Genomic DNA, 24,716 nt, shown 5'->3' on the forward strand with positions numbered 1-24,716 from the left:
ATCTGTGTCTTTTTAAGCTTCTTTATAATTTATAGTTAGGTGCCATAAAGGATTTTGGGGGATTTTTAAGTATTTTTTTCATCTCAAACGTAATCAGGAATAGAGTCTTGTCTTCACTATTTTGCTTGGAGCACTGAAATTGGTGACTTGAAAGCCCTCTAATTAAAAGGGTGGGTTTGTCAAGTTGTTAGCAAAGAGTTTTTCTTTCAATTCTTGTGTTAAGCAGATGGCATTAAAACCAAACAGAAAACCCCCACAAAGGCTCTTACTCTGCAAGCACTTACATAGTTGCTTAAATTTATCACAAGTAGCCTGAGTGAATGCAATGGGACTACTGGCATGTGTAAAGTTAAACACATGTGTAAGGGCTTGTCTACATTTAAAACACTGGAATTGCTGTAGCGCTTCAGTGAAGATGCTTCCTAAGCCAGTGGGAGGGCTGCGCCCATCAGCATAGTTATTCCACTTCCCTGAGAGGTGATAGCTAGGTTGATGAGAGAATTCTCCCATCAACCTAGCACTGTCTACACCGGGGTTAGGTCGGTTTAACTGAGACGCTCAGGGCTGTGGATTTTTCACACCGCTGAGTTATGTAGTTATACCAACCTAATTTCCGACTGTAGACCAGGCCTGAGTGTTGGCAGGAATGGAACTCAAACAATTTTAAAACATCCTGAGTGAAAACCACTTCCACTCTCAGTCATTTTTAATTATGTCTATGGGGTCAAAACCTACAAGTTCTCGAATTACACATAGAGTCTTCCAGGAGAAATGAAATCTGAATTTTTCATGTAAGAATCAAGGAGAAAAATCTTTCTTTAAAAAAAATAGTTTCAAGTTTCTTTATACAGAGGCAGAAAAGAGCATAGGGCAAAATAATAAGTTAATGCAAGATTCAAGATTAAGGTTGATTTGTTAAACAACCACGGGATAAGTCAGCATAGTTCCATTGACTTCAACAGAGGTACATTGATTTAGCTGAGGATCTGGACTGCAGTGTCAGGGGGCTGAAGGCCTGAAAAAATGGGGATGAACAAAAAAGCGGCACCTTGTAACCCTCCATATTTGGAATAAACTTATCAATAAAGCATGAAACCAGAGCACTGATTGTTGCTTATTTTGTAGGAATTGCAGTGGATAAGTACGGGCTTATGTATTTTGTTGATGCCACTATGATTCGGAAAGTTGATCAGAATGGAATTATATCAACTCTGCTGGGCTCTAATGACCTAACTGCTGTTCGACCACTAAGCTGTGATTCCAGCATGGATGTCACCCAGGTAGAGTTTTACTTCCTTTTTGTGTATGTGCCATACAACAGATGGCTATTTACTTTGGATAATTGCCTGGCCATTCTCTGTAGAAAATACAGTATGTTAGACTCCTCTGAAAAAGGATTTAGAGGGTATTGATGACATTATGGAGGGCAGGATAACAGCTTATATAATTAGTTACTGAAAAGAATGAACCTACCCTCTTGCGGTGGTTAACACAAGTTGTTTACACAGTTATAGAGAAATAAGTTTGAGATAATGGAAGTTATTGTATAATTGCCTTTTATTTTTCTGTACTGCTGTAGACTTTCAGTAATGTAGCATTCAGTTCTTTGCAACAGATACATAATTAACCAAAGTTAGCACTGTTCATAGCTTTAATTTGTACATGCAAGTCTTAAGTAGAGCATTTAGTTCCATGATTTACTCTGTTAAACCATTGACTAATTTGCTGCCATTTCACATATAATTGTTATGTGTTGAAAACAATTTACTTCTTCGGTGTGAGTTTTACAATAATAATGAATTATCGTGTGGTTCATAGGTGCGGCTGGAGTGGCCAACTGATCTTGCTGTCAATCCCATGGATAACTCACTTTATGTCCTGGAGAACAACGTCATTTTACGGATCACAGAAAACCACCAGGTTAGCATCATCGCTGGACGTCCCATGCACTGTCAGGTTCCTGGGATAGACTACTCCCTTAGCAAACTGGCCATCCACTCTGCGCTGGAGTCAGCCAGTGCAATTGCCATCTCACACACAGGAGTCCTTTATATCAGTGAGACAGATGAGAAAAAAATTAATCGACTACGCCAGGTAACCACCAATGGAGAGATCTGCCTCCTAGCCGGAGCAGCTTCAGACTGTGACTGCAAAAATGACGTCAACTGTAATTGCTATTCTGGGGATGATGCTTATGCCACTGACGCCATATTAAACTCCCCATCCTCCTTAGCTGTGGCACCAGATGGCACTATCTACATAGCTGACCTTGGAAATATCCGCATTAGGGCTGTTAGTAAAAACAGGCCCGTTCTTAACTCTGTCAACCAGTACGAGGCAGCTTCTCCAGGAGAACAGGAGCTGTACGTCTTCAGTGCTGATGGCATCCACCAGTACACCCTCAGTCTTGTTACCGGAGAGTATCTGTATAATTTCAGCTACAGCGCCGATAACGATGTCACAGAGGTGATCGATAACAATGGTAACTCCTTAAAAATTCGTCGGGATAACAATGGAATGCCACGCCATTTACTGATGCCTGACAATCAGATTGTCACACTGGCTGTCGGCACGAATGGTGGACTCAAGGTAGTGTCTACCCAGACCCTGGAACTTGGATTAATGACTTACAATGGAAATAGTGGGCTCTTGGCAACAAAGAGTGATGAAACAGGGTGGACGACCTTTTATGAGTAAGAAAGTTTTTTATATTTGTTGAGTATCCATTTCTCTTTCAAGTGAGAATGGTTAGGGCCTAATATAATGCCCATTGAAATCAGTGGTAGTCCTTCTATTGGCTTCAATGAACATTGAATCAGGTCTTTAAATCTTGATGTAATAGGGTCCTGGAGCCACGTGTGTGATTTTGTTAACTTTAACAGTCTTGCAGTATCCTTACATAAGGGCCTGAGACGGATGCTTCCTGTGAGCTGCTGAGCACCCTAAAGTCCCAGTGCAGAGTATGGTTGGTGAGGGAGCTCTCCCACCTCCCAGCAAATTGCTAGCACCTTGTAGGATCAGTAACTTGCATTTACACTGCTGTTTGCAGGACTGGGCCCAACTTTCTTTGCCATAACTGGGAGTGCAAACAAGTCCCCTTCTCCAAGCTGGTCTGCTCAGTTTACAACACAATAATTTGTGGTTACACCCCACAGGGCTGCCTCTGTCAAGAGATTTCAATATTAGTTTCTCTTGGAACTCAAATTACAAGTCTTGCTGTTCAAATGTCAGGATATTGGACCCATATGACATATAGGAGATAAAGTGTTGATTAACTTTACTGATTGCTCATTCTTGAGATAGGTGAGGAAATTAGATCCCAAGGTCTAGACCCCAGTGTGACTTATATAATTTGTAGATAGCCCAAAAGCACATTGGTTTTCATGAGCAGGTAGATTAAAAAAAGACAGAATTTCCTCTTTAACTGAAATGGATCAGAGATAAAGTGCCTAGGTATATTAAAAAGCTGGAAAAGCAAACCAGATTTTCTCTAACAATTATCCTGTCCTTAATAGTATTATTGTAATTTACGTGGCAACAAGAGGGTTTCCTAAATAAGTAGCACTATATATGCTGAATATGTGTATATAATATGCTGCACTATATATGCTGAATATTTTGGCTTTTAACTATGGCAAGGCTTTCTATCTAGAGATTGAGAATTTTGCTGAAATGCTTAATTAGTGGTACATTTATTCATAATTTTTTCCAAGTTAGACTTAGACAATATTTGTCAAGCTTTATTTACAAATGACTGGACTTAGGTTTGTTTTTCTAAGATTGTCCTCTGAGCAATAGCTTTTCCCCACTAACATGTGCCAAAGCATCATATCATGTCGCCTACTACTTAAACACTGCTGACTTTTTGTAAGAAAACAAAACAAAAACAATACCTGAACGTAAGTAACTGCTTGATCTAGCTGGAAACCTAACTGAATTATCAATGCACATCAACATTATCTGTGTTTTGTGTTTGGTTTATAAAAAAAGGAAAACAGTGCCATCTGGTGGTCACTGTATAATTTGACCACCCAAATTTGAACATCTGTTCATTTTCATATATCTTATAGGTAAAGCTGCATAATTGTTATCTTTAACAGGTAACAGGCCTGTTTCCTTAACATATGTCAGATATTTAATTAGTTACATTACTGAGGCCCAAGAGAGTGCTAAATACTGATCACGGAATCAAATTAATATTAACTGTATCTGACTTTTGTGAAACACTCTTGATAAGGAGATGTGCATGGGATTTTAGATAGACCTTTACTTAGTCGTTATTGATTATCAATAGTTCAAAGTTCACTAGATCACAGGCAGTATCTACTAGTTTGTTTCCTAGAAACTACACTTTAAATCAAACAGCACATATTTTAATGAATGGATACAAAATAATTACAAGTGCACAGATTTAGATGAACAAAATGGCAATATTACAATAATTTTGAATAATTACAAATTACAAAAACTTATTTTTTAAAATAAATTGATAATTAGAAATCATTATTTTTTTTTAAATTACCGGTATAAAAAATTCAAAATTACAATATTGGTTTACCTAAGGGTAATTAAAAGTCATGATTGAGACAGTATCTTGGTCTGATTTTACGTGAAGATTTCTGATACGTTTTCTCAGACTACTAAAGTGGAAATATGACTTGCATGTTCTGTGATGTGCTGACATGCATCTTGAAAGTATTATAGTTATTTTTAAAGTGTTCATAAAATTGCTAGGTGCTTTCAGTCGGACTTTTCCTGGTGCGAAGCCCCTCTTAGTAGTATGCCTGGTATTAAGTAATACAGGATTAAGCACTAGATTAGTAAATTAGTATGTTTGAGAAAGGATAGATAGTAGCTAATTGTCTCCTCTGCTTTGCAAGTAAGTATTGCAGCTGGGCTAAGTACTATGTACAACAATATACAGCCCATAGATGAGACAGGTTATGCTTTCTGTTTATCTAGAATGTCACCAGTTGTATATGCATTAGCACCCTGATCATATTCTATACCCTTGCAGCCCAAGTTTTTTCCATGTAATTAAAGAACAGAGCCACATGATCAGCTCTATCTAGGTTACAAAACATCTGTAGTATGCCATCCACAAAGCTGTCTGTGTCTCTGGGGCATTTTTAGTTTCAAGAAGAATGTGCGTTATACCAAGTGTGTGGGAAACAATGTGTAAAGGGTGAAACTTAACCCAGTGTGTAAAATGCAAATTCTCCATATGGAAAAATGTGACAAAGGATAAACAGAGGCATCTAGTTGGAGCTGACCCTGTGTAGCCAATTTACTGTGACTCTTTAACATCCTGAATCCATCCCAGCACAAAGCTGTTTTGTTAATGAGATGGTAAGTAATAGTTAAATAAAATATAGGAGAATCCCTGTCGACATAGCACACTGTATTTGTTTACATTTTAGATTGAATGTGTGAAGTATTTCCAGAGAGAGATCTCTCTTTCTATCATTGCTGCATTTGTTTTGGTAAATATAGGATCATAGCAATTAAAGATGGAAAAAATCTATTGAATCACTAAGTCTGTGCTCTGTAAAGGCAGTATGTGTTACCTCCAACACCATTACATCCTCACATTCAAATACAGATAATGAGTCCCCTTTATCATAATAGGATAGTGGAGTTGTGAAATGACAACACAAAAATCTTCTTAAAATGCCAAAAGCTTTACAGATTTTTTTTTTAAAATGCACTTCATTCACTTTATGAACAGTCAAAGCTCATGGGTAATACAACAGCTGACAACAGGCTCACTTAAAATAATTTAAGCTTGTTTTTTTGGGCATGAGGAATAGATCTTTGAAGTGGTCCCTGATGATATCCCACTTGACCTTTGGAGTATCCCAAGAAAGTAATGAAGTTTTTCCCTTGAATCAGACTTGTTTTTATAAGACACAGAAATAAGGATATGTTTAAATGTGTGTGGATATACACCTTGCCTATCTCCAAATTAGCGCAAATGCTGCTGTTACACCTTTATTGTGCTTCATATCTGAAACCAACCTAGCTAAATCCTTTCTACAGGCTGTCTACCAGGTGCATATTTTAAACTTCTAAAGGTCAGAACTCAGGCCTTAAAGAGTGCACAGTGCACTTAATCTAAATATTTAGGTGCTCAGATGTTAAAGCAATAGACACATTATAGGAATTCTGTATAGAATGCAGAATAGAATATTGGCGCAAACACGCAGAAGGGATGCACAATGTAATCAACAATACCTGGGACAATTTGAGAGGCCTGCAAACAATGTGGCAAAAATGGTGAAAGGACCAATAAAAGTCTTCTCTCAAAATATTATTTATAACCTGAATATGTATGTTGAGAGATGATTGAGACTAAATGCATGGATAATCACAGTGCATTAAATCTTAGGAAAACCCAGTATATGCCAACTGAAACTACTTCACCCATTAACCAAAAAATAAAAATAAAAAAGGATCCATTCACCTTTCCCCTCTTGTCATGTTGCAGTGGTAATAACAACTCCAGGTCAGATCATTTCCTGAAGATTAATGGCTCCCAGCTGAGTCTTAGGTACTAACTTCTCCCAGGCACTCATCATTTCCCAGGAAATGTCCTGCTCCATCATAGTCATTTTTTAATAAATGCATTATATCTGTCTGCTGCACAACTCCAGGAAATCAGTTTATGAGCCACCAGCATCACCCATTAAGGAAGTTTTCATCAACTGCCCTATTCAAAATCAATGATGTTCCTATTTCCAGGGTAGCTCTTGATCTCACCCACACCTCATTAACTCTGCTACTTACATTCCCTCCTGGGCAATATTGTAGGTACAACATGGGGCAAAATCCTGGACTCACTGACATCAGTGGTAGAATGCCCATTAACTTTAGTGGAGCCAGGATTTCACCCTGGGACTTCATTTTAGGAACATAGGAGTTGCCTTACCAAATCAGAGCAGTCCAGAATTCTGTTTCAGACAGTGGCCTCCACCAGCTGTTTATAAGTGGAAGCAGTTCCACAGGATAATTATACATTGTGTTAAAAAAAAATAATAAATAAATAGTAGTATTTCCTTTTGTCAGTTCTAAATGTACTGTCTTCGAGTTTCGTTACAATTCTGTTTTTCTATTGGGACAGGAGTAAGAAAGATTGTCCTATTTTACTTCTCTATATATTGATGGTACAATTTATATATATAATTTATACAATGATTTTGTATACCTCTACCATATCCCCCCCCTTAAATTAAACAGCCAGAGTCTCTTCAGTCACTCTTTTTATGATATTTGTTTCATGTTTCTAGTTAGTAATTTTCATCCCTTCCATTTCTGCTACATCTTTTTCAAGATAGGGTGATCCAAACTGAACTGTGTCCCATGCAAGGGCATACCTCTGATTTATATAAATGTCATTGGAATATTTTCCATATTTTCTATTCCATTCCACTTTGCGCAGAGATGTTCAATGAGCTGTCCACAGTGATGTCCAGTTCCTTTTCTTTCATTAATTTAAACCCCAGCAACGTGTATGAGTTGTTCAGATTATTCTTGCCAATTTGAATTATCTTGTGTTTAATGGTAAATCTCACCTGCCATTTTGCTGTGCATTCACCTAGCTCTGAGATCACTTTAAAGTTCTTCACAGACTTTTCTAGTCTTAATCTAAATAATTTTGTCTTCTACAGATTTCACCACCTCCTTGTTCTGTCCCTTTTTTGATAATTGGTAAACATATTAGTCTACACTGGTGCAGACTGGTAGAGACCTTTGGGGCCACACTACTGTTAACCTTTCACCAAACTGAAAATTGCCCATTTATTTTTGCTCTTTATTTTCTGTTTCTTAGCTGATTTTGGCAGAATTCTATGAGTACTTCTTTTTCTTATTAGCCTCTTGTGAAGGACTTTTTCTGGACTTTCGAAAAGCCTTTCACAAATTACATCAACTAATTCTCTCTTATCCAATATCTTGTTGACAGAGAATTCTAACAGATTACAGAGGTGTGATTTTTTCCATAGCTAATCCAGTTGTAGTGGCTTGAAAATATTAAAATATGTATTGATTCTGGGCCAAATACTGTTCTCAGTGTCAACATTGTAAATTCAGACTAACTCAATTGGAGTTAGTCTGGATTTACATTGGTACAATAGAGACCAGAATTTGTCTAGAAAAACCTTAATTCACAACCATAGATTGTTTTCAAACACAGCTTATTGAGCAACTCAAAATGTTCTAAAAGATCAAGATCTGTTTCATGCCATATTTTAGCAAGAAGCTGCTGCATTAATAATGTCAACTAAATGAAGCCTATAACTATACACATGCTTATTCTGCTCTCATTAATTTATCTATTAGCTATGACCACGAAGGACGCTTGACCAATGTAACACGTCCCACCGGAGTGGTGACCAGCCTTCACAGGGAAATGGAAAAATCTATTACCATCGATATAGAGAATTCCAACCGGGATGATGATGTAACAGTCATTACCAATCTCTCCTCTGTGGAGGCTTCCTATACAGTGGTTCAAGGTACAAGAGTGTACTTTTCAGCGCATTAGACACAAACACCAATATCTCCCTAGTACTTTAAGGGAGCCATTCTCAAAAGATTCATATCATAAGTGCACTTTTGAGCAGGAAAAAGAATAACATAAGGTTCTTGGAGGAAACTCCCATACATGCTCTGTGAAAATGGCAGTTCCTCAGGTCAGGCAGGGGAAGTTTTGTCTACCCTAGTTGAGTCAAATACAGTATGATCATTATCTGTTGTAAATTGGCTCTGCTAATGCCTTTCATGTCAGGTTTACTTTACCCACATTCAGAGTGCTTTGCACTCCATTGCAACGTTGGCTATGACTTTAGGGACAAAAAGGTGGATTCTTTACAGTGACATAATGAACTTGCATAAACTATCTCACTGTAAAATCCTAGCTGAGAAAAGATGCAGGCAGTTTTTATCATAGTGTAACTTGATGAGATCAGCCCTGTTGCCCTGATTTATCCAAGTTAATTCTTTCAAGTTAATGGAACTGCTCATTTGAGTAAAATGCAGGATCAGGCCCTTTTCTGATGCCATGGCCAAAAAAAATTGTGTACCATGTTTTCAATGCAGCATGACCACATCAGAGAATGCTGCCACAGCTGAGATACTGCAGAAGAAATCAGCAACAAAATGGTTAAATGTTACTTTGTGTGAAACTTTCTGACATGGACCAAACATTGTATATGACACAATGTAAACAGTCACAGTTACCGAAGATAGATTGAAAGGAGTTTAGTGGATGATGTTTTTTTAATTAAGAGATAATGTCACTGGAATAAGAGCATTGTCACAGGACAATAGTCTCCTTCTGACGTATAAATGTCAACATTTATAGACTATTATCCTCTGACACCTCCTGTTCCAATGACTTTATTTCTGTTATACCAAATGATTAATTATGTAGATGCTGTCTTTTTGTCAGATGGATATTGATGCTTTGGTGAGCTGCGCACAACTGAAGTATTGAAAAGCTCCATTCTGATTGTCTTACAGAATAGAGCTGGCTGTGTCAACCAGTCAGAGAATAACATGGCTATAAAAGTACAGTTTTATTTTTATAACTTTTATCAGTAAGCGAAAAGGCCAGACATCTGATTGGCTAGCTTAGCTTCTTTATGGTGGGATAAAGAATGACACATACACACATAAAGGATTGTGGCTGCCAGCTTGTATTGTTGGGGTATCGCACCTTTGGGATTTAAAACTAATCTATAACACCGCACTGTGTAGTTGCTGGGAGGGCAGTTTTTAAAAGACTGAAAAAGGGATTAGTTGTTCACTTCTGACAAAAGATTCCAATGGTCTCTTTTTACATCACAGCATTTAATAGGCTTGTTATTCATCCCACAGTTCAGTTAAAAAATATAATTTTCCCCTGAGTTTTGTTCCTTTTAGAAATGCATCCACATAAATTATGGCGCTGAAATACATCACTATATGTTTTGATTTACAATTAAGAGTAAATGGAAAACAGTATAAACTTTAGCACCTCTGCAGGCTAGCAACATTAATACCATTGTTCTTTACATAAGTCAATAACATTGGTAATATCTACCATAGCACAATTCAGGCAGGCTTCGTTTGACATCAGTGGAAGTACCATGAAAACCTATTAAGTTGATGTTATCTTCTCTTTATGACTAAAGTTGCTAAATTTTGTTTTTTATTATTTTACTAGATCAAGTGAGGAATAGCTACCAGCTCTGTAATAATGGCACTTTGAGAGTGATGTATGCCAATGGAATGAGTATTAGCTTCCACAGTGAACCTCATGTCCTGGCTGGTACTGTGACCCCTACCATAGGACGATGTAATATTTCCCTGCCAATGGAAAATGGCTTAAATTCAATTGAGTGGCGCCTAAGAAAAGAACAGATAAAAGGCAAAGTGACGGTGTTCGGAAGAAAGCTCAGGGTAAGTGGAACTCACTGTTACAACAACAATCTTTTGTCCTGTATCTAGACCGTTTTCTACTCAAAATGATATTTTATTCAATTCTACTTCATAAAAATGAATAAGACAATGAAGTGAACTAGCATTGGTAACGTTTTATGTATTTGAGAGGCCAAATAAACCTATGGAGTAGTCTGCTGTTACCAGTTATCAGAAGCTCCATCAACTAGAAGATTCAAAAGGAGGCTGGTAAAAAATACCCCGTAGAGTCACTATAGTGGAATTGCCATCTTTCTAATGAGCTGTAATATCAAAATCCTGACCACTTGTTGTCTATCAATATACTGTGGAACTCTTCACAAGAGTTCTTCCAAACAAAATTCTAGTTCATGTAATTACATTCTACTAACCTAAATTCCCCCTGCAATTTCTCTGAGATAAGTATTTGTCTTTATTTCCTTTTGTAAACTGCAAGGCTGTGTTAAACAGCCACGATTTTCCCTCCCCCCTTCTTCCCCTAGAAATACAGAGCTGGAAGAGACCTTGAGTGGTCATCTAGTTCAGCACTGAGGCAAGACTAAGTAAACCTAGACCATCCCTGACAGGTTTGTCTAATTTGTTCTTAAAAGCCTCCAAAAGACAGAGATTCCACAACCTCCCTTGCAAGCCTGTTCCAGAGTTTAAGAACCCTTATAGTTAGAAAGTTTTTCCTAATATCTAACCTAAATCTGCTTTGTTGTAGATTAAGCTGATTACTTCTTGTCCTACCTTCAGTGGATCTGGAGAACAATTGATCACAGTCCTCTTTATAATACCTCTTAACATATTTGAAGATTGTTATTGTGTCCCCCCTCAGTCTTTTCTCAAGACTAAACGTGCCCGTTTTTTTAATATCTCCCCATAGGTGGGGTTTTCTAAATCTTTTATCGTTTTTGTTGCTCTCCTCTGGACTCTTTCCAGTTTCTCCACATCTTTCCTAAAATGTGGCATCCAGAACTGGACACAGTACTTCAGCTGAGGCTTCACCAGTGCCGAGTAGAGCAGGACAGTTACCTCCCATGTGTTAAATACAACACTCGTATTAATACACTTCAGAAGTATATTAGCTTTTTTTTTCAGCTGCATCACATTTTTCACTCTTTTTCAATTTGTGAGCCACTATAACCCCTAAATCCGTATCAGCATTACTACCACCTAAACAGTTATTCCCCATTTGTAGATGTGCATTTGTTTTTTTCCATCCTGAATGAAGTATTTTGCACTTTTCTTTATTGAATTTCATCTTGTTGATTTCGGACCAATTCTTCAATTTGTCAAGGTTGTTTTGAATTCTAATCCTGTCCTCCAAAGTGCTTGCAACCCTTCCCAATTTGATGTCATCTCAATTTTTATAAGCATACTCTCCTCTGTTATCCAAATCATTAATGAAAATATGGAACTCTGCCAGACCCAATATTGACTTGGAAGGACCCTCTAGACCAGGGATTGGCAACCTTTGGCACGCAGCCCATCAGGGTAAGCCCCCTGGCGAGCCAGGCTAGTTTGTTTACCTGCTGTGTCTGCAGGTTCGGCCAATCGCAGCTCCCACTGGCCCCGGTTCACTGCTCCAGACCAATGGCCAGTGGCCCACGCCGCTTCCCGCAGTCCCCATTGGCCTGGAGCAGCGAACCGCGGCCAGTGGGAGCTGCGATCGGCCGAACCTACAGACGCAACAGGTAAACAAACCGATCTCTGCTCTAGACACACCCTCCCAGTTTGACAGTGAACCACTGATACCATACTCTGAGTATGGTTTTTCAAACAGTTGTGCACCCACCTTACAGTAATTTCTTCAAAGCATTATTTCCCTCGTTTGCTTATGGGGATGTCATATGAGATAGTGTGAAAAGCCTTCCTAAAATCGAGAGATATCACATACTACTTCCCTATCCACTAGGCTAGTAACCCTGTCAAAGAAAGAAATTATCTTCATTTGGCATGATTTATTCTTGACAAACCTGTGCTGGCTATTCCTTATAATGCTATTATCTTCTTGGCGCTTACAAATTGATTGTGTAATAATTTGTTCCAATATCTTTCGAAGTATCAAAGTTAGGCTGACTGGTATATAATTCTCCGGGTCCTCTTTGTTCCCCATTTTAAAGATAAGTACTATGTTTGCCATTGTCCGGTCCTCTGGGACCTCACCCATCCTCCCTGAGTTCTTGAAGATAATTGTTAGCAGTTCCAAGATTGTTTCACCTAGTTCCTTAAGGAATTGCATAAAGTGTTCTTATCATTAGATATTATACAGTGAATCAACTGCTTAGTTATTTGCAGAGAGAAATAAGACAGGAGATGTCACATTTTAACATTCTCCTGGTGTTTAGTGGTTAGCAAATTCTCAGCACTGAGTTATCAGTAGTTCTCCCTGTTTTCTTTATGCTGTCTGTATCTTCAGAGTTGCATGCTCCTGTATTTTTTTAAAAGACAAAAACTGGAATGAGATTAGCAGCTAAATCCTTAATGACTGGATTTCAGGACTATGTAATTGATTTTTGATATGCTGTAGTGTAGAAGTTGATTATAAGTAGTAATCACTCCTTTTCTAAGATAAATCAGCTCTGCATTTTGACTAGGTCTTCAAAACAAAAATAAATGAGGCCCTAAAATAAAATGGCTATAATCCTTACTCTAAATATTAAAAATTTAATAGAGGTATTTGTGGTAATTAGCTGAAGTTAAATGCACAAATCTTAGAGCTGAATTCTTGCCAGAGTTAGATTTTCTTCCATCATGTTTATGCAAACCAAAACACAGCTTTATCTAGCAACACCTCAACATTTAATTGTCTGGTGTTAGTTCCTGTAACAATAATCACATATCCATTTAGCTCTTTTAAATGGAAATTACTATGAGATTATAGCAGGTTGAGGGGACTGAAAATGGAATTTGAAAATGAGGGAGAAAGCGTAGAATTTATTTGCATTTCATTTATTTTAATTCACCTTTGTAAACTGTTTAGTGAATGAAATAAAAGCAACTGTATTGGAAAATTGTGAGGGAGCAGGTGGGATGCAAGGTAGACAAGGAGATGCAGCAGTTTGGGATAGATGAAGGGAGAGCACAAGAGATAATGAGTTATAGCTTCCATGGGTATTTACACTCACACATCTCTCAGCTGAGGCCTAAATTTGAGACAGAGACACAGAACCAGGTGCATGTGAAAGGCATTTGTCCAGGAGTCTGTCCTTGTATGTGATTAATTTCTTAAGGCAAATACTATTTTCAATATTAAATCTCCCTCTGAAATTTCACATGTAAATATTAGCCATGATTGAAGTGAGATAACATCAGCTTTGTTTACGGGACACAGGTACATTTCAACCTCAAATTTAAGAGCCTCTTTCTTGAGGGCTCTCAATTGAGAGGTCAGATGCAGTCATTCCCTGATTGTTGGTGCTCAGATACTATGTGATGGGTGCCGTACAAAACCATACATCCATACTTCATTGGTGTGTTGTGTGCTACCAGCATTCTCATCGCACCCTGACACATCCACATTCTTCTGGGCAGAAGACTCCTGCTGCTCAACATGCAACTATCCACTTACAGTTCACCACATCAGCATTATGGTAGTAAAATACTGTATTAGTAATTCTGTAGTTTATCCCAACCAGGGTCATGGGGTGTTGTTGAGCATAACATTGCCCCATTAGAGATACGAGCTTTGTCTCTGTACTTTATCCCAGTGCTCACATGATTTATGAATTTTTGAGCACTTAACGTCAACCTAACGCTCCTATTTCCACTCCCTGAGTGGAAAAGAGAAGGGGCCATTAATGCTAATGGCAGGAACAACGTCATGGTAGGGCTAGGATGTAGCTCTCCCCCGAGCACCAGCTTGTAACTGGGGCAAGAGCATGCTACGCCTTCTCTAAAGGTTTAACAAGGGCCCCAGTGAGCACGGTGGCTGTGGAGGCATTATCCCTGCTCTTGCCTATGCCAGCATGAAGCTCCACTGCTCGTAGGGAAACCTCTGCCTTCGTAGGGGTCAGGATTAAAGAGCCATAATTAAGCCTATATAGGAAAGTGTATACTGTTTTTTATATTAACCAATTTATGTCAGGTATTGTTGTTTACTGGTACATTCAGTAGTGTATTGAATGTTGTTCAGGCAATTTAATACAGAACCCAGAGAGAGAGATATTACACTTTCTGGTTTGTTTGTTTTTGTTTTGTTTTTGTATACACTGTAATATACTCAAGTGAATTTTGCTGGAAGAGCCATTAACCAACGTCTAGAAGGGCTCTTCCCTATTGTGACTTACACAGCAACAGCAAAAAGAAGAAGCAGATGTGTGTGTAGGTAGCAGAACAAAAGAAAAATAGCTTGCTAGATAATCTTCAGTCATGATAGTCATATAGTGTTGTTAGCGTTCCCCGAAGGAGTGGGAGTTAGTCATTTTGTTTGGGTTTCTGTATAATTAATATGACATTGCAATTATACTCTGTGGTGTTACTTATTTTACAGATGAAAGCGAAGTTACTGAATTATCAAACAGGTGCTTCTTTATTCTCAGAATAATGTTTTTGTGTAGCTATTCTGGTGTATAATTGTTCAGAAAGCTGGTACTTCAACTCACTGTGACAAAAACCTAGTAACCTTTGTAAAGTAGATTCGGCTTCCTTCTGAGCAAAAAGAGAGCCCTTAAAGTCAGGTTTACTGGCAAAGGCAGGGTGCAGGATACAGCTGCTGTGATGAGGCAAAAATGTCAAGCTGTTTATAAAGATGCAAAACTGTTAAAAGAGCTGAATTTTCAAACAATTGATTTCGCCTCACTCCCTCCACACAAAAAACATCCAAGAAGGCAGGCGATCACCATTTCTCCTACACATAAAGACGACAGAGGAACAAGAGCTGGTTATGGGGTTTTGGTGCTTGGTGAGGACTTCCTGAGGTTCAAACAGCAACTCCCACCACTGGCTTTATAGGATCATAAATTTCAGTGTTGATGATGGGATTTTGTTGCTCTTGTATGTTTGAGCAGAGCAACATCACTTACTGATGGAAACCCACAGTGCAACATATAGCAATAGAGAATTTATGATCTAGTAATTTTAGGTCTAGAAGGAGAAAAGACCTTTAAGAACATCTTGGAAACTTTTAAAAACCCTGTAATTAGGATAATTATATATAAAAATAATCTAAAATTCTCTCTAATCCTCACAGACGCATATGACTAATAGGAATTTATTAGCCCAATTTATTTGAGGAATTCACCAGGAAAGTTTTTTTCATAATTTAGCTACTCTGGAAAGAATTGAAATTTTGGAGCTATGCTAGAATTTTCCTTTAATTTTACAGACAGATGTCTTTAATATAACAAGCAGGTACCTCTATTTTCCCCAGTAGCTCTTAAAGTGCAGAGTCTCCATGGACATTTGACATGTACACAGATTTTGCACTCACAAAAATGGTGGCCACTTCTGAAAGTTTGCCCTTTATGGCTGAGTTCTGCTTCCAAGACTTCCTTTCTACTAAAACTTTGAATGAGGAATAAGATGGAGCATTTCCTTTCCTAATTTTTTTTCTTAACCTCTACTGTTGTCTTCACATCAGGGCTAGTCTATTTGTCAATATCAAAACCTTCTGTGGGAAATCCCACATGAAGAGCAATTTCTAAGAGTTACTAAAGAAATGAAAACTGTGTTAAAAGAGCTGAATTTTATTAACTGGAAAATATCAGACTGAGAAAAATGTACGATAATTTAAAAAAAATTCTTATGAACACAAAATTGTATTAATTTTAAAATTGCTTTTTATAGAACTGAATTCCTACAGAGTGGGTTGGGATGGGAATTGGGCTTACTCTGCCAGTGAAAATAATTCAGAATAACTTTTATGTCCTCTAGGAAGGCTCAGGATTAATTTACATATTGTTTGATGTGCAGTTTAAATTTGGATAAGAGAAAATGTTGCTTAATCAAAGCTACTGTAAAATATAAGATGAAGAACAAATTCCCAGGAACAGATGAATACTTCTTAAGTAGTCCTTGCTGTCAAAAGATATCTAATTTAAAGACTTCTACTTTATTAATGGTGCGTTCACAATTAAATTACTTAAGAAGCTTTATTAGATTACAGTGCTGGCCTGGATTTTCTGTGGTTGGCCTCCAGTGAGTATACTGCTTTATCTTTCTTATAGCATTTGCAGTAGTGAACGCTATAGTTGAGGTTACATATACAATTCTTACAACCCCTTGTTCTCGTATGCTCACAACTTTCCAAAAATGTTTCCTGTGGGACTGAAACTTTTCATGCTGTGTTGTGTTTGTTTTTTGAAAGTCTTACTAAAGAAAGTGAGAAAGTGAAATATATTTACTCAGCTTAAAGAAATTTATGGGATTTTTATTGCTTACTAGGGACCTGAGCTTGCAAGATGCTGGGAGTTCAGCTTGCTCAGCAAGCACCTTGTGGGATCAAAGCCCAAAGCCTCAAAAAGGACTGAACAAAACACATTATGTGCCAGCACCTCTGAGGAAAACCCTCTCTGTTGAAAGTGGGGGAAGTAAAAGGAGAAAGTGTTGAAGGCATGGATTCTCAACCTGGGGGTTGTGACTCCAACAGTGGTCATGGCAGCCCTCCTGTTTATATGGCTAGATTGAAGGGGGAGTCCTCAAAACTCTTTCCTGGTGTACTGTGGGGTCATGGTATGAAAAAAAATGTTGAGAAATACAGTTGAAAAATTACTTCTGAGCATACTCTGTGGGTATCTACTAAATGTTAACAGCTTATAACAAGCCCAGGGGCTGTTGCTCAGCGATTACTGCTAGCCCAGGATGTATTGTAAAATGTCTCAGCAAAACACACCTGCATTTTTTTAAGCAAATTCTGGGAAATGTAATTGTCCTTTCAGTTTATTAGTATTTTCACTGTAGCAGTTAGCATGGGCTAGGATTTATCGATTCACTGAACATAGCCTTCTTCCATTTGTATAGGTCCATGGAAGGAACTTATTATCCATTGATTATGACAGAAACATCCGCACAGAGAAAATATATGATGATCATCGGAAGTTTACACTGAGAATAATTTATGATCAGCTAGGACGTCCTTTTCTTTGGCTACCCAGCAGTGGGCTTGCTGCTGTCAACGTTTCTTATTTCTTCAATGGACGACTGGCTGGACTTCAACGCGGTGCTATGAGTGAAAGAACAGATATAGATAAGCAAGGCCGAATCATATCCCGCATGTTTGCTGATGGGAAAGTGTGGAGTTACACGTACCTGGAAAAGGTAAGTGGCTTAATTTAAACTACAGCAATAGTTACGAAGGCTGAATGCACAAAAGGTGTTAGGCTTTGTGATGCTGAGCATCACAGCGCCTAACTTTTAGGCATCTAGAAATCACTGGATTCACAAAGACTGTATAAGGTGCCTAGGCTACCTATACAGTGAATGGAGAGAGAGAGGCACATTAGAGCGTGATTCACAAAAGCCAGGAATCTAGGTGTGAAGTTCAGCCTAAACTAGCCAATGGGAGATGCCGACCACAGGAATATGTGCCCCTCTTATGGAGACAGGCACCGAAGTCTGGGCTGCAGGAAGGGACCTGTCTGTGTTAGCAATTCACAGCCAGGAACTCTGTTTAGAGTTAGGCCTTTATACAAGAAGCTGGAGGTGGGAGGAAACCTAGCCCAGTGGTTAGGGGACTCACCTGGGCTGTGGGAAACCCCCTGTTTGTGCCCCTCCACCTGAGGGGGAGAAGGGATTTGCTATCTCTCAGGTGAGTGCTCTAGCCACCTGGCGGATGTGGGTCTCCCTAAGTCTCTCCAGAGGGCAGCAGCTTCAGGAGAGACTGATGGAGCCCCCCATTAGAATGCCCTCACTACTGGGCTAAAAGTTATGAGGGATCTCTTCCTCCTCCCCCGACCAGCCCCAGCTGTTCCGTCACAACTTGCCTGAGAGATGTGCTCAGAGGGCACCCACTGGATTGGGCCCCACACGACTGCCTGTCTGCCCCTGGTTTAAATATAGCTCTGGGGCTTTGGTGGGAGACAGGTGCTCAGATGCCTGAAGGGAGGCAGCAGTGCACATGTAAAAAGGCAGAAACAATCTTCTATTGTCCTTTTACTGCAAAAACTTAGGGATCAAATGCGTTTATGCACCTACAAGATTAGGTGGGAGTTTTGTACATTGTAATGTTGCCCAAACTGGGACTTAGGCACCTAAAACAGGGACTTAGGTGCTTAAAGTCTTTTGTACATTCAGGACAGAGACTCTGCTATTACATACATATACATGACCTAGGATTCTTAGTGTTCCAACAGTTAAAAAGTCTTTTGTGCCAGATCTCTGAATTCTTTAGTTATTCAATTAATCAAAGGAAATACTTTGTTCATGGTTCAGCTCTTCTGATATATCCATAAAATAGAATAGGTCATCATATAATAGCATGAACTAACAGGATGAATTTTACTATTTTAAAATGCATGACTAAGCCTGACAGAACATCCCAGTAGCTGCAGATATCTCATCTCTAATCATTATTTATTAAATGAAAATATGGTAATTCATTTCTATTTAACCTAATTTAAATCACTTTGATCTTGAGAGTTTATCTAATCCTTAAAAACACTGCATGCCATGTTCCCTAAACCCCCCCCCCTCCCAGTCTATTGTTTTAGGTATGCTAGAACAGTTCTCTGCTAACTTTCTTCACACATGTTTTACAGTATTCAGTGTAAATTACAACTGCCAGTGGAGATATAAATCAGGGCATTAAACTCACTTTCCCCAAAACAGTAAAGGAAGAGGGTAGAAGAGGTTGATACAATGTTCCTTCCATTTCCTTCTCAGGATTGATCTTTTTTTCAAAGAGGAAAATTTACTTATCACAGATGGTGGCAATATAGTCATATTGTTGGGCAGCATTGTGCCTTAGATGTATTTGGATTTTATTTATATTTTTTATTATTGTAACACTGAAACCTATTCAATAAATTCTTGATTTAAAAATTTGCTTTTTCCCCCATAAGTTCAGAAAGTGAAAGAAATGGAAAGACAGTAAAAATATATAATCTTTTGTCTTTTTATTTTTGTAATAGTCCATGGTACTACTGCTTCAGAGCCAACGGCAGTACATCTTTGAGTACGATTCCACAGACCGTCTCCAGGCTGTCACCATGCCTAGTGTTGCTCGGCACAGCATGTCCACTCATACATCTATTGGCTACATTAGGAATATTTATAACCCTCCTGAAAGCAATGCTTCAGTGATTTTTGATTACAGTGATGATGGGAGGATTTTGAAAACATCTTTTTTAGGAACTGGTCGACAAGTCTTCTACAAGTACGGGAAACTATCCAAGCTGTCTGAAATTGTTTATGATAGCACTGCAGTTACTTTTGGATATGATGAAACTACTGGAGTTCTGAAAATGGTTAACTTACAGAGTGGCGGCTTTTCTTGCACAATCCGGTACCGTAAAATTGGTCCACTGGTTGACAAACAAATCTACAGATTTTCTGAAGAAGGCATGGTCAATGCAAGGTTTGATTACACCTATCATGATAATAGCTTTCGGATTGCTAGCATCAAGCCTATAATAAGTGAGACTCCTCTTCCTGTTGATCTTTATCGTTATGATGAGATCTCTGGCAAAGTAGAGCATTTTGGCAAATTTGGAGTCATTTATTATGATATAAATCAAATAATTACTACAGCGGTGATGACACTGAGTAAACACTTTGATACCCATGGGCGTATTAAAGAAGTTCAGTATGAAATGTTCCGATCACTCATGTATTGGATGACAGTCCAGTATGACAGCATGGGAAGAGTAACAAAGAGAGAACTGAAGCTTGGACCTTATGCCAACACAACCAAATATACCTATGATTATGATGGAGATGGGCAGCTCCAAAGTGTGGCAGTAAATGACAGACCAACCTGGCGTTATAGTTATGATCTGAATGGGAATCTTCATCTCTTGAATCCAGGGAACAGCGTACGGTTGATGCCGCTACGCTATGATCTAAGAGACAGGATTACACGTCTGGGTGACATGCAGTACAAAATTGATGATGATGGGTTCCTATGTCAACGAGGCTCAGATATATTTGAGTACAACTCAAAAGGTCTCTTAACAAGAGCTTACAACAAAGCAAGTGGATGGAGTATTCAGTACCGTTATGATGGGTTAGGGCGAAGGGCTTCTTGTAAGACTAACTTGGGACACCATCTTCAGTACTTTTACGCTGACCTTCACAACCCAACGAGAATGACACATGTTTACAATCATTCCAATTCAGAAATTACTTCTCTATACTATGATCTACAAGGCCATCTGTTTGCAATGGAAAGCAGCAGTGGAGAAGAATACTATGTTGCCTCCGATAACACAGGTACACCACTGGCAGTATTCAGTATTAATGGCCTCATGATCAAGCAGCTTCAGTACACTGCTTATGGAGAGATATATTATGATTCCAACCCTGACTTTCAATTGGTCATTGGATTTCATGGAGGGCTGTATGATCCTCTGACCAAGCTGGTTCATTTTACTCAGAGAGACTATGATGTTCTAGCTGGGCGTTGGACATCGCCTGATTACACAATGTGGAAAAATATTGGTAAGGAGCCTGCTCCATTCAACTTATACATGTTCAAGAGCAACAACCCTCTCAGCAATGAACTTGATTTAAAGAATTACGTAACAGGTGAGAACTCATTAGCAGTTGTTTTCTAAAAGGTTTTAGTGCAAATTTCTAAAGTTTAGAATTTTGTGTTGGAAAAAGAAATAGATCAAACTTCTCCATTCCAGGATTTTCCTTCCGCTGTCTCCTCATCCACCTGCAGAACCCTTCTCCCATCAAGCTAGGACCATCTTCCCATTCGGGAGTATGAAAAGGACAACATAGTCTTGACCCCTGACTCTTGGTTGTGACCCCCAGATTAAGAACCTATGAAAGAGAGACACACATGGTTATTAAATAAAGGGGAATCATTTTCAACTAATAATAAATAATAATAATATTTAGTTTTTATGTAGCATTTTTCACGTAGATTTCAAAGTGCTGTGCAATGGATGGTACCATTATCCCCACTTTGCAAAGGGGAAAGATGAAGACAGATGAAACTGAGTGCCCCAATCACCCAGCAGGTCAGTGACAGAGTCAGGAATTAGGACTCAGGTCTCCTGACCTCCAGTCCAGTGCCCTATTCCTTCAATAGTGTCCTCAGAATTACCTGCTGACTTTGTCCATGGGCACAACATGAATTACTACCAAGAGTGGCACTGATTAAACATTTATTTACTTTCCCAATTCTGCCTTTAAACACCAACCTATTTTTAGCTCTTGCTTTAAGAAAAGAACCTTAATGTTTTAAACATTGTTTCCTCTTGGAAGACGGAGGAACATCTGTAGTGTTAGGATGTGGAGACAATAAATCAGTTTAGACTGCATGTACTGGGTTTGGGTGACACATCTAACTTCCTCTCAATTACTACTAATTTGCCACTTAGTAGGATCACATAGTACTTGAACTAGCTGCAAACCATTTTTTAAAAGAAAGGTAATTAAGATGTATTCAGGAGAAACTCTCTGAGAACTGAGTCTGCAGCATGTCGTAATTAAAAACCGCAGTACAATTTTAAAAACAAAAAACAGAGCTACCACAATTTTATTGGCAGCACTTCAAGAAAAGTTATATTATGACTGTTAGTTCTTTGTGACTATGACTACATTGTGTGTGCATAATTTCTCAGGTTGCCCTTCAGTCGTTTTGCATTCTGAAGACACTTCAGTATTTGCTCTTGATACTGGGAAAGAATTTATCAGTGATCAAAGTATCTTGCATTCTTGGGGTTTAATTCTGTGGTCCTTAATTGAACAAAACTATCAATGTCCGTCAGGGTTTGGCTCAGTTAATAACTGCACGCTTTGGCCTCTAGTGATTCATTTCAGAAGCCCCCAAATCCAGTGGGTCCTGTCTCACTTTATGAGATTTCATTGCACTCGGAAGATGTTATATTCATTTTCATTCATGCATCCACAGAAGAAATTCAGAAAAGATATACTAATTGCTTGTACACTATGAACTTTTAATTCCACCAAAAAATGGTTTATTGCTAATGCAGATACATGCTGCTATCATAGGATTCCCTGGGCTAAAAGACTGTTCTTGGACAAGAAGTTGTTATATATGGAGTTAATTTTCATAAGTGAGAAATACATACAACCTTCATACACAGCCCTCTAGACATATTTACAGTTAACACCTGATGCTGATTTGCTGAAAGCTTTTTGCTGCGGAAAAGAATTTCTCCAGCTGTGTAACGACATCCTGTGAAGAACATTAGAAATAGAAAATAATGAACTATTAGAATGAGAGAGAACCTCCTCTTTATTGCCAAATGAGGACAGCTAAAGTAAATTGTTTGGGAGGTAATGTTATTCCATCTGATCACAAACTGAAACCATGAGAAAAAGGAGTAATGGTCCTATGCTGTATATAGCTGAAGGGAAAATGTATGATGCCATGGAAGATCTGTACACATTTCTTTAACGTAACCAGGATAGAATCTGAAATTTTGTACTACGTTGTTTCAGTATTTAGAGGGGAAAAAAAATTAAGCTACACATTCAAAACTTCTCCACCCACTAAAATTAGATTTGTAATGGCTCATTCCACCCCACCCCTAAAGGACACTTGGAAAACAAGCTTGTAACATGGTCTGGATGTCAACAGATTCAAGCTCTGGCAATGAAGTGCAGGATAGGGATTGAGTCTGACGCTCGCTGACATCAGTCCCCTCTCCTTTAAATCTGAGGTTTATTATTGTCATTCTAGCACGTCAGTTGATTTCTGCAGTCATGATAGCACATGGAGAGAGGAAGTCTCTAAGTCAGGCAGGAGAACTGGTCAAAATTTTTCAAACAATTAAAAACAAATTTTTGAATTTTTTTCAATGAAACCCCAGAGCAAAAAGTTTTCATTCTCCCGCACCCTCCCTATTTTCAGAGAGAAAGGAGTAAGGGAGGGAAAAATTAGAAACATTTTCAATAAAAATGTTCACAAATTTTTTTTGAATAATCCAAAAGGCAGACCTTTCCAAAACTTGCAGACTGAGTATTTTGAATACTTTTGGAAAAATTCTTTCAACCACTTTAGACATGTTGCTTAATGCACTGCTGGAAGATGTTCAGATTCTACCATGACGAGTGCAGGACAGGAACGTATATAGAATAGAACAGAACCATCTGGTAGTCAGGATCCAAACCAGATAGAGCTTTTTTGGGAAAAACCAATACCTTGGACTTCACAAAAACTGACATTAGAGCAGAGGAGGAATGCTCCCTGTGAAACATCACTATGTAAGGCCTTGATCCTGCAAAGAGTTGTGCATGTGTTTTACTTTATGAACTTGACTTGAATGGAACTACTCACCTGTTTAAATCTTTGCCGGAGTAGGGCCTAAGAGGGGAACCACGTTTTGTGCCAGAGGAAGTTTCCAAGTGTTCTCACAAGCATTAATCCAGTATCACACAGAGTGTAGCCCCATTGTAGTAATCCAATCAAGAGATGACAGAGCTATGGGTAACTATGGTGAACTGTAGGAAATGTTTAGATCACTCATACATTGGATGTCAGTTCCATATGACAAGATGGAAAGAGTAACCAGAGAGCTGATATAGAATCAGAAATAGAGGGCTGGAAGGAACCTCAAGATGTCATCTAATCCATCTACTGAGACAGGATTAAATTTACCTAGACCATCCCTGACAGAAGTTTGTCTAACCTGTTCTTAAAAACTTCCCTTGACAGAGATTCCACAACCTCTCTAGGTAACCTTTTCCAGTGCTTAACTATCCTTACAGCTATATGTCACTGGTGGCTATTTATAATGTATTTTAAATAGTCATTCTTGCATCAGTTCACTCTGGAAGAGTACAATTGTGAGAGCTTCCAAGCAATAACAGGTTAGAAATTTGGAGGCCAAACTCTACTTGAAATCAAGAGTTGAGGCCATAGATTCCCTGAGATACACATTACTCACCTTCATTTCTCACTCATGTATTTACTTTTGATTTTTAGATGTGAAGAGCTGGTTGGTGATGTTTGGATTTCAGCTCAGCAACATTATTCCTGGTTTCCCTAGAGCAAAAATGTACTTTGTGCCACCTCCATATGAGTTGTCAGAGAGTCAAGCCTGTGAAAATGGACAGGTATGCTGAAGTTCTTGGTGTTTTAAAGAGATTTTGTTGGTCTTATATTGTATTTGGGTATCATTTTATGACTATAGACATAG

General features: G+C 38.5%; 1 protein-coding gene across 13 annotated transcripts in view; it reads left to right on the forward strand.

Moving 5' to 3' along the window:
- The window catches only part of TENM2 (teneurin transmembrane protein 2), a 1,431,609-nt gene that overhangs the window by 1,402,627 nt on the left and 4,266 nt on the right, over positions 1–24,716 (forward strand). For all 13 annotated transcript variants that reach the window (XM_074960653.1, XM_074960654.1, XM_074960659.1 and 10 more), the window contains 7 exons: positions 1,126–1,280; positions 1,819–2,693; positions 8,338–8,513; positions 10,205–10,440; positions 17,401–17,697; positions 19,509–21,123; positions 24,503–24,633. In XM_074960653.1, the coding sequence (XP_074816754.1) occupies positions 1,126–1,280; positions 1,819–2,693; positions 8,338–8,513; positions 10,205–10,440; positions 17,401–17,697; positions 19,509–21,123; positions 24,503–24,633 (3,485 nt within the window). The remainder of the gene's footprint in view (positions 1–1,125; positions 1,281–1,818; positions 2,694–8,337; positions 8,514–10,204; positions 10,441–17,400; positions 17,698–19,508; positions 21,124–24,502; positions 24,634–24,716) is intronic.

Source organism: Natator depressus, chromosome 8 (genome assembly GCF_965152275.1).
Source record: "Natator depressus isolate rNatDep1 chromosome 8, rNatDep2.hap1, whole genome shotgun sequence".
Classification (NCBI taxonomy): domain Eukaryota; kingdom Metazoa; phylum Chordata; order Testudines; family Cheloniidae; genus Natator; species Natator depressus.